The 14056-nt window shown below is 39.0% G+C and overlaps 1 protein-coding gene across 1 annotated transcript; it reads left to right on the forward strand.

Moving 5' to 3' along the window:
* The first annotated feature begins 5794 nt into the window (after positions 1-5794).
* Positions 5795-14056, forward strand: LOC144521779 (N-acetyllactosaminide alpha-1,3-galactosyltransferase-like). Its single transcript, XM_078256389.1, has 6 exons — positions 5795-5902; positions 6480-6534; positions 8110-8187; positions 8293-8388; positions 9966-10103; positions 12977-14056. The coding sequence occupies exons 2-6, from the start codon at positions 6506-6508 to the stop codon at positions 13569-13571; spliced, it is 936 nt and encodes a 311-aa protein (XP_078112515.1). The 5' UTR covers positions 5795-5902; positions 6480-6505; the 3' UTR covers positions 13572-14056.

Here is a 14056-nt window from a genome sequence, read left to right on the forward strand (position 1 = left end):
TAGATTATTTTCTGAAATATACTGACTTTCTTGTAATAGCCTATTATAACTTTATTTTTCTCAAAATATCACGACTCCTCCAAATCTCAGACAACACAACAACAATAGGATGAGATATATTTTGAATGTGCACAAAGTTTTGAACATGAGCAGAAATCTTGTTCAAACACATCTGAAATATTACAGTCCAGGGGTTTATTAATAAATTAAAATGAATAATGTATCATTGAGGTGAATAATTGTCATATGCACATTTAAGGAGGTCACTTCCTCAACAAAAGATGCAAAACAGGAGGGAGGAGTAAATGATGCCTCTAGGCTACATGTGTGCTGACTCAGAATTAGAAAAGTTGATCTACAGGAGAAGAAATAGCAATACAGAATGCCTGAGAGCCTTACTGCAATATTTTCCATTATGTTTTTATATTTGGATTGTAATCTATGTTTCCCTTTACATAAAGATAGTTCCAGCATATTGATTCAGAAAAATGTAGAAATCGGTGCATAAAAATTCCCCAGAATGCAGGAAATGAAGTGTTTAATATTCATAATTTTCATTGTATTCTGTTAATACAGCCATGTATCTAGATATGCATAGGAACAACAATGTGCACAACACACAAATTATGCATCTTTAATGTTATAGAACATCATTTCTCTAAGTGCAGCCCACAGGCCAATGGCCTTCAGAAACATTTTGGTCGCCCGGAACATGACATGAAGTGCATGCATAATATTTGAAACATCTCTGGTTTATTTCAGTACGTTCCCTTTAAGTAGTCTAAATTATTGTGTGACATGGGTAAATGTTATGTAAGATTTTAAAGTGAATTCTCTGATCTTGTTCAGAACACAGAACTGGAAGGGGTGCACAACGATGCTTTGCGCCAGATTATATTATCCAATTGTGAATTCCAAAAAGGTTTCCCATCTCAGAATAAGAATCAGAATCAGATTTATTGCCAAGCAAAAGCACGCATCTGTCAGGTTAGGAATGACAACTTGTAGAAAACTACTGGTCGCATGGCAACAAGTGGCACCTCGCGAGTGTCTCTGGAAATACATTCTGTCATCAATGCTAGTGCTGTTGGCTAAAGTTAGCAATTTCGGTGGACAACAACAGTATGTGTCTTCAAAACTTGGAGAACCTCTGTTTCAAAAGAACGTCTGGCTCGTTAGCTGCTGGCTAGCATCAGCCCAGCTAATGAGACAGGAGTGGAGCTGTAAACTTGATAAACTTAGATAACATTGGGCATTATTGTTTGAATGAAATTACAAAGAATGATCAAATGTATTACTCAAAAATAATAAGTAAAAAGCCACACGCCATGAATATTTTATTATTCAGCCCTGTAACTTGGTCTCAGTTATGTAAAATGCTAAACAGCTTTGAAACAAAAAATGTAAATGCCAATAAAAGTCATACTGACATTTTTTGCTTAGAAATCCATGACTTGAGAGTAGAGCTAAAGCAATTAGTCGATTAATCGATTTGTCTATTGACTGAAAGATAAATGGCAACTCTTTTGATTATTGATAATTCATTTAAGTTATTTTTCAAGTGAAAATGGCAAACCTTTCCCAATTGCAGCTTCTTAATTAAGGATATTTTCTGCTTTTCTTCGTCTTATATGATAACAGTAGTGAACTGTATAGTGGATATTTCTAGGTTTAGAATTGCGTTGAATTTTCAAGCATAGCGCATTGAGATAGCCTTGTACACATTTTTTTCTAAATATACCTTTTGATCTGCACTATTACAATGAACTTGATGTGACCACAGTCACCACAGGTGTTGCACCAAATCAACCAAAACTGTCTTTATTGTCATTAAGATCTGTTCTGAACAAGGGCCCAAAAAGTCATAACAGAAAACCAAAGGCATTTTTTCACCCTCGGTCCAGCACGGGTACGGCACAGTTATTTCTGCAGTGAAAAACAAACAGAAAGTGTGTTTCCTATATCATTTATCACTAACACTAATTTCTAACAGATTATTTGATGTGATCTATATTTAACAGAGGATAAAATGTCTGTTTAATGAAGAATGTGGAAATTGTCAATTCAGCCATCTCACCAGTCCCCACTGTTTGTTCCTTTCAAAAGAAAAATCGGAATAAGTCGCCTGCTGTTGCTAATCAAAGCATCAAGAGATCAACACTGACTTTTATATGAGTTCCCTTCTTAAGAGCCAAGCAGGCAGATAGGAGAAATTGTACCATAGTGGGGGCTGAACTAAGGGTGTAAAGACATGCCATATAAATTATAAATAAATAATTTAATATCTGTAATTATAAATATTAAATTGTATTGATTCAACATGTAGTATGTTAAATTTCTCTTGTTGATTTTTTTTTAGGTGTTTAAAAATTGTAATGCAGAGCTCATGGTGTCCTGTCATTATTATGTTCAACATCACTTGCATATATCACTTTGGGGCAGTGGTGGCCTAAAAGTTAAAGAAGCAAGCTTGGGACTGGGAGGTCACAGGTTCAATCCCCAGACCGACAGGATCAAATCTGGGTGGGGAAAGTGAAAGAGCAGTGCTTGTCCCTCCCTCATTACCCCCACCTGGGCCACTTCCAGATATGAATGTGTGAATGTGTTCAGGGTGTTCCTGCAAAAGAGACACTTCCTCTCAGTGAACCTTCCCTGAATAAATGAAGGTTTAAAAAATCTTGAGGTTCTTGTGTTAAATTCTTATCACATCAAATGATCTGACTGACCATGCTACTGACTGACTCCAACTCTTGTGATGTTACACATCCCTACATCTCGGCAATTTAGTTGGTGAGTCATTGCTGACTTGCTTGTGAGTGGGTTACTAATGAAGTAGCTTAGTCTCGCATTGCCAGACTGACTCCTTTATACTTTACATAGGCTACATGCTAGGATAAGAGAAAAAAACGCTCTGGGTTGTTTGCATTTCTTTAAAACCACTCCCAATGTTCTTGGGCAGTGCCAAGCCAAAATAGTCTTGGGAAGGAACTCGTTTTGTTGGAACATTTGCACCTTGCAAACGAAAACGTTAACTGTTCACACAATACAGTGAGCTATATAAATTAGCTACCAGTGTAACGCCGTATGTATTTTGTCCATGGCAAATTCCCGCCAAACAGTCCCAAAACGTAAACTTATTCTTTGTAAATATTAACAATCATTCACCGAAAGAACCAAGCAGGCCTGCCTTATGGTAAGATTCAGATTTTCGTCAAAACTTGATATTTTCAGCGTGAGTGCGTATCCGTCTGGCGCCGGACGTTCCCGGCGATTTTCTTGAAAATGAACTGTCCTTGATCCACATGAGTGGGTTACTACTAATGAAGTATTCTGGATCAAAGGACATTGTCATGCATCGAATGTCCCTCCCCTTTCGCTCTCTGTATGTTGCCGTTCACAAACTACCTAGCAAAGCTAGCAAGCTACACGCTCTGTCAGTCTTTATTTTTGTAAAACGTACTAAATAAATAACATTGTAGAAGAGGGGCCCACAGTGCGTTATCTGTGTATGGAAAGGGATGACACTGCATGAAACAATTATTTGAATCTCAAAACTTGATAAAGTAAGTAAAACATATGGAGGAGGTTTGTTTATTTGTATTGTCCTCAAAAGGATTAAATATACAAGGAAACATGCACAAACAAAAAGTTATTTTCTATTTTTATTTTAACATGCGGTTGTTGTTGCTGGAGGTGACAGATCAGCTTCATTGATTTGCATCAGGATCTGTTGTGATTCTGTTAGAAGTATTCATCATCCAGGTTAGGTTGATAAGGGTCTTCAGTGTCGGGTGGAAGAGGAAGAGGGAAGGGCCTCTCACCGTAATCTGCAGCAATACAATAACACAATCAGGTGTATGGAAAATTCCTTTTGTTCAGTGTTTTTCATAAAGCACTTGATACTTTTGTGTGGTTTACTGTAGGTTTTAATTAAAGATTATGAGTTGCTAAGCAGACTTAATAAACTGATATGTGGCTTTCTTACCATCAGTGACATGCTGTTTGAGGAGGCCGGGGTCAAAGAGCAGCTTTAACTTTGCTGTACCTTCATCAACTCTGCTAGCAGAAGACACAACTCCAGATGAAAACAGAGTAACAGTAACACCATCACTGTAGAGGTGCATGCAGATGCATTTTTTAAATATGATGGGTTAATGTGGAATGTGAGGGTGTAGTTAGAACTGTCAGGGGATTCAACTGCTGCCTTAACATGTTTAAATGATGATTTTTCTTTAAAAAAAACAAAAAACAGATAAGAAAGTCTTTATCTCAACCATAGGGACCCCCCCACACCCCCCCTCCTTTTTTTCCTGGAAAATGATCTTACATTTTTGTGTGGCTCCTAACAGAAATAAGTAAACAAGACCTACCTTCTCAGCACATGTGCAGAAATACCTTCACCGAACACAAAAGACATAATGAGAAGAGCTAAAATGTGTTTACTGATCCTGTTTGATGGCATTGTGAACACAGTGCCTTGAGACTCAAGGAAACCTAGAAAGGATGAGTAATGACTCTTCCTTGCATCAACTCACAAGAAAGGTCTGATTCTAGAATTAATTATTACATTTGTTTATCTTCAAAAAAAAAGTATTTCTTAAAACACTCTCCTCCATATAAATAAAAGAAATGGAATAGATAGAATAGCCATTCCCATTCAAATCAACATAGAGGAATCATCCGAGTGGCAGCCATTTCTGAAGAATTTGTTTTCGTAAGAGCTAGTGAAGTTGAATGAAATGCTAGTGTCTGGTGGGATAAACTTAACAGACATAAAATGTACAAACAAACAGAAGAAAAGAACTTCAAAACTAGGCATATAATACGAATGTATTTATGTTTTGCATTTAGGTTCTTGACTGTAGCAGCACCTTGCCTTATTGTTTATTCCATTTTTATTTTGTTTGGTTACTGTAAGCACCTAATACACCAAGGCAAATTCCTTGCAAGTGCAAACTTGCTTGGCAATAAATCTGATTCTGATTCTTATTCTGAGATGGGAAACCTTTTTGGAATTCACAATTGGATAATATAATCTGGCGCAAAGCATCGTTGTGGTGCAGTTCTGTGTTCTGAACAAGATCAGAGAATTCACTTTAAAATCTTACATAACATTTACCCATGTCACACAATAATTTCCCAAATGTGTTGACATAGATGTTAAATGCACTTTTCAAGAGCTGAGCTAGAAACAGTTATGCATTTGCACAAGACTGGACACTCTATCACAATTAATACTAAAGACATTATCACTAAATGTGATTGTAATAATTAACGTTTGAGTTACATGACAAATCTTAAACTTGTAGTTGGTAATTATTTGAAAGGCAATTAAGTCCTTCCCAAATCTTAATTGTTCCTTGTTCAATTCAATTTGTAGGCTACATCGAGACAACCCTCACATCACAATCACACATAAAAATGAATGCACACTGTTATGCAAGAATTATTTTCTGTAGCTCCTGAGTTAGTTAAATATTGAATCAGGCCCTATTGATGTCATTGTTTATTTACCCTTTTATGTTTAGATATGTGCTTTGTATTTAATTCACTTTTTCATATATAATTTGATTGATATGTATTGTTGTTGTTTTCTACACACTGGACTCTTTAATTGTGGAACGTCCATGACGAATGTGTGTCTGTTCACAATTAAATGTTTAATAAAGAAAGAAAAAAACAGCCAGCGTGGTCACGTGTTACGGTCACATGTTCATACGGCGTTTAACGGCGTTAAAAAAAGCTCATATACGTCTTTGGAAATCGACCTGTTGAGATCAGTTCCGCAGTGGAATCAGTGTGGCCGTCTGCAACCACGTTTCCAGACGTACGTTCATCCTGTTACTGTTACTGCTGGCCGTGTTTGGACTGTATAGGCTACTTGAAAACAACCTGCACGCAGGTAAGTCATCGTGTCTCTGCCAGGAAAAGTGTGGCCCACTTTAACTGTTTGGAATAAGTTGCAGTTTATCTACAACATTTTTATTTGGGTTATGTTCATTGGGAATGAGAAATGTGCTGGTCATGAAATCCATAAATACACTTAAAAAAAAAAATCTTGTAGAAAGGTTTGTTTTACTCACCTGCCTGTTAATCATTACACTATGTGGATGGTTGACCTGAAGTAGGAGACCCTTTCTACCAGTGTAAACGTTCACAGGAGCCATTTGATTAAGCTACGGAAATGAAATATATTTTACAATGTATTTTGTTCAAGATTGTAAGTTAAACTCTGTTTTGGTTTTGAGATGGATGGTAACCAGTATGCAACCACATACCTGGCAGTGATGAGACAAAATGATTATGACTATTGAGTGAAAGGGAGTGATCTTGGACTAGGCCCACAAAACAACTTGATTTTTTTCTGTAATCACAGTTAACCCTATTGGCTAAGTGAGAGTGGGTAAAGAAGACTTCTGTTGTGTAACTGGTTTCACTGCAGTGTAAACTGAATGTTGTTTCATTACTTCATCCACCAGCCAACGGATACTTCACCTCCTGAAAAATGACACGGCAGTTTGGCACAGCTTTGAGGTATCCTGTCTCTCACCTTCCAGGGCTTTCTTTATTTGGTGATGTAACGTGTGTAAGATCGATGCACAATTACGAGGTCTCTGTAACTAGCGGTAGGCGATATGGCAAAAATGTCATAATATCATTTCTTTCAGGCAGGATCACGATCCATGATTCTTTTTCATGTTTTTTTTTTTTTTGCAAGTAACTAAACAGAGCAGCAAACTATTTCCCTATTTAAAAGAATTATACAGCCCTACAAGGCAACACAAAACAACAACAAATTCTGTTCTCAAATTTCACACTGATGAAAAGTTAAAGAAACTTTAATAGTTAGTTTTTGAAATCCAAATGAATCACATCAGCTTACATTTCATCAACCGCTCAGCAATTATTTGAAAATAAAATGCCTCACTATTAAAGCCGGTTTGCCTGTTACATCAGTTATTTCCTTCTACCAAAACAGTGGTGAAGAACACTAGGATCAAATGCCAGGAATTGAGTTTTCATTAAATCCAAATTAAAACTTGTGTGTTAACTGCATGCCAAATCAGAGGTCACAGGGCCAAAATGCCTCCTAAGTTCCCATAAGACCAGTTGTAGTGTAGCATTATTTTTTAAATGGAGTCCGGCACAGTGCTGACTCAACATATAACCCATATGTGCTACATTACATCCATTCCACCAAACTTCACAGAGAACAGTAAGGGCAAAATGGCATCACAGATCTATTTAACCGAATATTGTCTGGTCCATACCAGCAAACAACACAACAATCTGTCGTCATGTTAGCATGCCATTTGCTACGGAGTCTGTTTGCAAGGCTAGGGACAACACTAGGCTGAGTCCACATGAGCCAGGCCTTCGCAGAATCGATCACTGGCGATCGCCGCCCAATGCATGCTGGGTAGATTTGTGTCTGACTTGATCCCGACTTGCTCGGACGTCATGCACACGCGGGCAACGATAACCTCACGAGATCAAGGCGGCCACAGTTTTTAGAGCCGGGCGCCACAGTTGCTCTCTTCCGACTGCAAGAACCCCTGGCTCTGAGCTAATCTCATAGCTGATTGGTTCAGAATCAACTCATTTTATATAAAAAATTTGATTTTTAATTAGAGATTGTAACTATTTGTCTGATTTTAAAGGCTTATTCTGTACAGAACACATGTTGTGTGGCTGATAGTGATGTTTAGAAGTCAGAGAGACTAAATCTGATCAGATTACAGATCATCTACAGTCTGTTATTAACATCAGCAAAATATCTCTCGCAGAGCATTTTAACAGCTACTCTGTCTTAATAATAACAACCAGAGACTGCGTATAAGCTGATAAATGTGTCTGATAACATTTTAATAAATCGGAATCGGACCAAACATGATGTGAGTGTTTCTGTGACTGTTCAGACTGAAGGCTGCTTGATACGGTCCGACCTGACCATGGACCACTTTACAGGCCACTTCAGTCTTTCTCCCCCATACAGCTTGGTCATATCTCTGCTTGCTCAGTAGTCAGTATAATATCAAACACTGTTTTGTTTATAACCAAATATGAAGTCTTCTCTTTTTCATTTGTTTGCTTTTTGCATCGGTTCAGTTGGCTCAAGGGAAGGGCTGCTGGAATCTTCTGCTGTCATTTGTTGCTTGTTGTCAGCTGCACTTCCTTATATTTAAGGTGAGTACCAAAGTCAACATTATTGCTCTTGAAAACCTATAAGAGCACGTACAAGCCAAATTGAAGAGTCCCTTCAGTCTCCTGATGGTAATTTTTCAATATTAGATATTTAGAGAGCCTCGTCCCTGCTGACAAGCTGCCAGTGGCCAGGGAAGGAGAACTGAGACGGAGCATCAATTTAGACGATACACTCGACTTTACGTAAGAGATCCAACCCTTTAGTTTTTAATTCAATTATTATTCTCCTTTTTGTATTCGTTGTGTAAGGAAGACTGGCAGAGCAAGCTTTTTATTGCATGGTGTAAGTTGTCTTTACTGTGTAAATGACAAACCTCTTGAATCTTGAAATCAGGTCAATCTATCTAATTTTACAGAGATTTCATGAAAAATCATAATTGCACAGTAAACACACTTAATAGAATGTCAACAAAATATATGCCTCACTTGCATCATTGCCATAATTAGAATAAAAATGCAGTGATTTTTAATGTATACACATAAAAAAAAAATGAAGACATTATCTTGTAGGGGTGGAACGGTACACAGAAGTCCCAGTTCGGTTCAGACATCACGGTTCGCTTCGGTACAATGGAGGGAAAAGCATAACCAAATTGCAATTTTTTTTAATTGTGCTCAGGCTGTCCACTGAGCTAGCTTGAAGTGTATAAAGTAAGATGTAAGATGTAAACAGTAAACAATAAGTAGGCTACCCCACATCATCTCCAGACTCCATCTGGAACTTGTAAACAAAATAAGACAATCAGCTAGTAGTGTGATATGGGAGACCAGCGCTGCTCTCATATGTGAATGCACAGAGCAGGGGTGTTAAAAGAGCAGCTTCGGTTTCACACGCTAACGGCGAAGCTATTAGCGGAGCTAACAGCTAATAGCGGAGCTAACGGTGAAACAAACAGGCCTGGAGGCCATTTGTGGTCGAGGGGAGAAGGGATACAGCTACGTCCGTTTTTGGTTATAGATGGAAGGGACTAGTTTGCTTCGTGTGGACACACTGGACCGACTGACTCCACATGTAGGCGCTCGGGAGCTTCAGAGCTAAGGGCAGGGCTACAGATTAGTGTCTTAACAGTAGTTCCGCATTACATTAATTAATTTGCACGCAAGTTTTATTTATTTTTATACCGTGTATTCTCCGTGTAAATTCATGTACCGAACCGAGACGCCCATACCGTTTAGGTTCAATACGAATACATGTACCATTCCACCCCATATTATCTTGTAATTATGACTTCCATCTCTTATTTTTAGTTTTCTACATGGTCATCTGCTCCAGGCCCGCAGTGTTTACATTACGCACTGCTACATGAAGCTGCATGCTAACGTCAGGGAAACCTGTAATCTTGGTTCCAGATGTTGTTAATTTCTCCCCAGTTTCGGAACACATTATTGCTGGAATGTTTCAGCATAAACATAACGTACATTTTTTTTTTTTTTGTTAGAATGCAAAACAGGTCTCCTGACCAGAAACCTTCTTGGCAATAAATAGCAAAATTGTTATATTAGACACTTCAGAGAAACAAAATTACTTTTTTGGGATTAATATCCAATCAAATGTCAAACTGAAAACGTTAACAAAATAAATAACACAGAATGGTAGTTCAATCATGATTTAAAACCTATAAGGAAAACTCACCTTTTATGAGAAGGTAATTATGGCACAACTGCCACAAATTCCCTTTGGCACTTAACTCATTACTTGCTCATAATTGTAAATCTCCTCATATGGCTGTTTAACACGTTGTTTTCATCTTCCATTTCAGGGCCAGAAAATGGGTTGAGACACGCACATCTTGGAAAGCTCCTATCATCTGGGAGGGAATGTTTGACCCCGATTTTTACGACCAAAAGCACATCCAAAACCAGTCATCTGTGGCCCTCACTGTGTTCGCTGTGGGAAGGTTTGTTTCTCCGCAAACACTGTGACCCTGAGAATACCAGCACTTTCATACTAGCAGTTCAGTCTGGTAAAAGAATTGGTACCTGACCGAGATACAAGTAGGTCGTTTACAGCTGAATATCAAAATGTGGCGCAGTATGAGAAAAGAATATCTTTCAAGGATCAGAATACAATTTATTGCCAATTACGTTTTGCCTTGGTGTTTGTTAGTGTCGCTAATAGCGGAGCTAACAGCTAATACTGGAGAAAACCGTGAAGCAAACGGGCCTGGAGGCCATTTGTGGTCGAGGCGAGAAGAGGTTTGGTTGTATATGGAAAGGACTAGTTTGCTTCGTGTGGACTCACTGGACCGACTGACTCGACGTGTAGGCGGAGCTCGGGAGCTTGAGAGCTCAGGCAGGGCTACAGATTAGGTGTCCCTAAAGAACCGCGTGTCTAACAACGTTACATTAATTAATTTGCATGCAAGTTTTATTTATTTTTATACCATGTCTCTCCGTGTAAATTCATGTACCGAGACACCCGTACCGTTTCGGTTCAATACAAATACATGTACCGTTCCACCCCTACTAGACACCTATAGGCAAATTGCAGCCAATCACGTTCTCAGCAGAGATTGGTAGGCTCCTTTTGCGGTGGCAGGCAGCAGGAGGAGGTGAGGATTGACTGATGATGAAGACGGTGTAGAAATGCACCATCATTGTCCGTGGCAGGTTGAGCTTTTTCAGCTGCAGCAGGAAGTACATCCTCTGCCGTGCTTTTTTTCATGAGAGTGACAACTTTGGTCGGCTCATTTTCTGTAACTAGCATGAAGGCATGTTGGGAAACGGAGCCAGCCGCAGCAGGCTGCTTGATTCCTCAGCTTCCCCACCACAGGGAGACTTCTTTGCTGAGAGAACGGTTTTGTTGTGTGTATCATAGCAAAGGTTTGAATATCCAATTTCCCTTTTTTACATGATGAATAGATAGGGTAACCAAATTTCCCGGAACTAAAACCGGGACACTTTGCGTGTGACTGTAGTGCTCGTGCACGCACACGCTTTTTAGCGTGAACGTGTGCCAGCCCAGGTCAGACAGACACAGACTGATTACACACAATTTTGCCAACAGCACACATAGGCCTACTGCTCACAACATAATGGGGTATCTCAGTTAATATTCATGAATTTTCTTGGTATGTAGCCTACATATCTAAGAAATAATAGGCTATTAAAAGACATTCCCAACGTGCAGGACCAACTTTATCTTTCAGAATTAAAGCATTCTTTTGGAAAATACACCCACTGAACCTGTCAAAAACATTGTGAAAAGGTATTTTTCATTGCATGGCACTAAACGAATTATTTGGAACTGCTGCTACAGGCTTGAACTAAAGTTATGGTAACACTACATTAATTATGAATTCATGAATTAATTCATGATTTGTGCATTACTTCATTCCTTTATAGCTTATGAATCATCAGGAATTGACATGAGTTCATAGCCTCTCATTCATGACCTCATGCATGAACAACACATAAATATATATATACCTAAAGCATTAGGTAAGGTGGCATATCAGAATTTGCGCAGTGATGACCACATTTTTTTGCAGAAAAATTAATAATCATGATAATGCTTAATAAATCATAATTCATAATGATGTGCCCACATTAATGCTTTAGTTGTGGTGTTCATGTATGAGGTCACGAATGAGAGGCTATGAACTCATGTCAATTCCTGATGATTCATGGGATATTAAGGAATGCAGTAATACGTAAATCATTAATTACATAATGCATAATAATACACAGCCTACATCAATTCATTAATGCATTAATTCATGATAATTCATGTACTCTTACCGTAAAGTGTTACCGGTGTTATTCTAAGCAACAACACACACACACAAATGTAATCTCATTTGATAGAGCAGATAGCTTCCCTATTGGAAACATTCATTCTGTATATTTGTTAGAGGAGTGAATTTGCTCAAGAATCAATGTGTTGGCTGAAAGCCTACTGTGAAATTATGCACAGGTGTCAGCAAAATTGGCCTGTGTGACGAGTAGCGCCTTTAAGGTGGGAATGGTCATGCAGTTCCTCCTTCCTTTTTTATCGCAATTTTTTTACAAAAGCTCCCGCAAAATCAGGCATTTTGGGCCGCAACAATCTCAAAAAAAGGCCACGAAATCCTGGAGGGACTGGTTAAAACGAGACGGATAAGAAGAGGCGTTGCAACAATGTTTACAAATATAGATTGTAACGCTGGCTGCACAGATTATGCAGACGCAGACCGCTACGATTGACTGACACACACACACACACACACACTGTTGAAATCATACGCTGGACGCTTTATTAGTCTTTCTACATGGGTTTAGTTAATGATCAGGCGATAATAAGACCACGTCGGCTATGTAATCGCTGACAACCGGGACAATGTCTTAATGGTTGGTGTAAACCGGAACATTTTAGTGTCGCGGGACACGCAACTCAAAATTGGGACTGTCCCGGTCAAACCGGGACGTCTGGTCACCCTATGAATAGATTACCACGGCCTGCTGGCATGGAGTCATTTCCTCTTACGCAGGTGCAGAATGTACGTGGTAGTTGGCCGTCGACTATAGTCTTTGCACTGTGTTCAAGTGCAACTTTTTTGGCCAAGACGCAGGCGACGTGACCCCTTCCTGGCCATTACTTCTTTGCCGTCAGATTGGGTTCAGATGGAAAGTAATGACTCCAGTGTTAAAACACATTAACAGGTCAGCAGACGTGAACTCAACAGTTGTCTCAATTAATGAAATGGAAAAACTAAATGGTATGGTAAAGTTTTTCAGATCATCTTAATGAGTTGTGAGCAACCGCATTAATTTTTCTCTTTCCCTGCTTAAGGTACTTTGCCTACCTCAAGACGTTCCTTACCTCTGCAGAACATCATTTTATGTTGGGATTAAAAGTGACATATTACGTGTTCACGGATCAACCGGAGAAGATACCACCAGTGAACCTTGGTCCTCTGCGAAACCTGAAGGTTGTCCTGGTGAAAAAGTACTCCAGGTGGCACGATGTCTCTATGATGCGCATGAAAGCCATCTCAGATACCATAGAATCAGAGATTCGTCACCGCTGCAATTATGTCTTCTGCTTTCATGTGGATCAGCAGTTTAAGGGAAGATTTGGTTCCGAGGCTCTGGGGGATTCTGTGGCCTTGCTTCATGCCGGCTTTTTCAAAACTCCAAAGGAAGGTTGCACCTATGACCGAAACCCCAAATCCACAGCCTTCATGAGAAACGGAGATTACTACTACAATGCTGCTGTCTTTGGAGGCCTTTGGGAAAATGTGCAGAATTTGGCAGATTACTGCTTTCTGGATATCATGGAGGACAAACTAAATGATGTGGAGGCTCAGTGGCATGATGAGAGTCATCTAAACAAGTACTTTTGGCTTCACAAACCGAGCAGGCTGCTCTCCCCCAAGTACTGGTAGGGCCAGAGAAGGGGTTACAACAAGGACACACACAGACACGTCGCCCGCCTAATATGGACAATATGACCCACTTCATACTTTGTAGAGTGGCTAGAAGATTTAATTGCAATAACTTTGGGAGAAAAATGTTTACGATGTTTTCTATGTTTGTATTGGATTCTATTCTTGGAAAGTGGGACAGTGGAATAACTTTCTACCTTTTCTGGAAATCCAACTCAGTTGTCTTTGTGTTGAAGAATGTGTAAGAAGGATTATGTTTACAAAAGGGATCTCAAATATGCGTGCTTTAATATTTTAACATAAATAAATGTTTTTATACAAAGCAAGTTTACAGCCAAATGTGAAAGGCTAAGAGGCATGTCAATCAAGCGGACCCATTCCCAGACATACCACCATTTTAGCTTTAAACTATAATGAAGAATGATTTCCAGACAAATTTTAGAAGAGCTGATAACTATTAAACAATTTAATTTGTATCGCACAGA

This window comes from Sander vitreus, chromosome 1, assembly GCF_031162955.1.
Source record: "Sander vitreus isolate 19-12246 chromosome 1, sanVit1, whole genome shotgun sequence".
Lineage (NCBI taxonomy): Eukaryota > Metazoa > Chordata > Actinopteri > Perciformes > Percidae > Sander > Sander vitreus.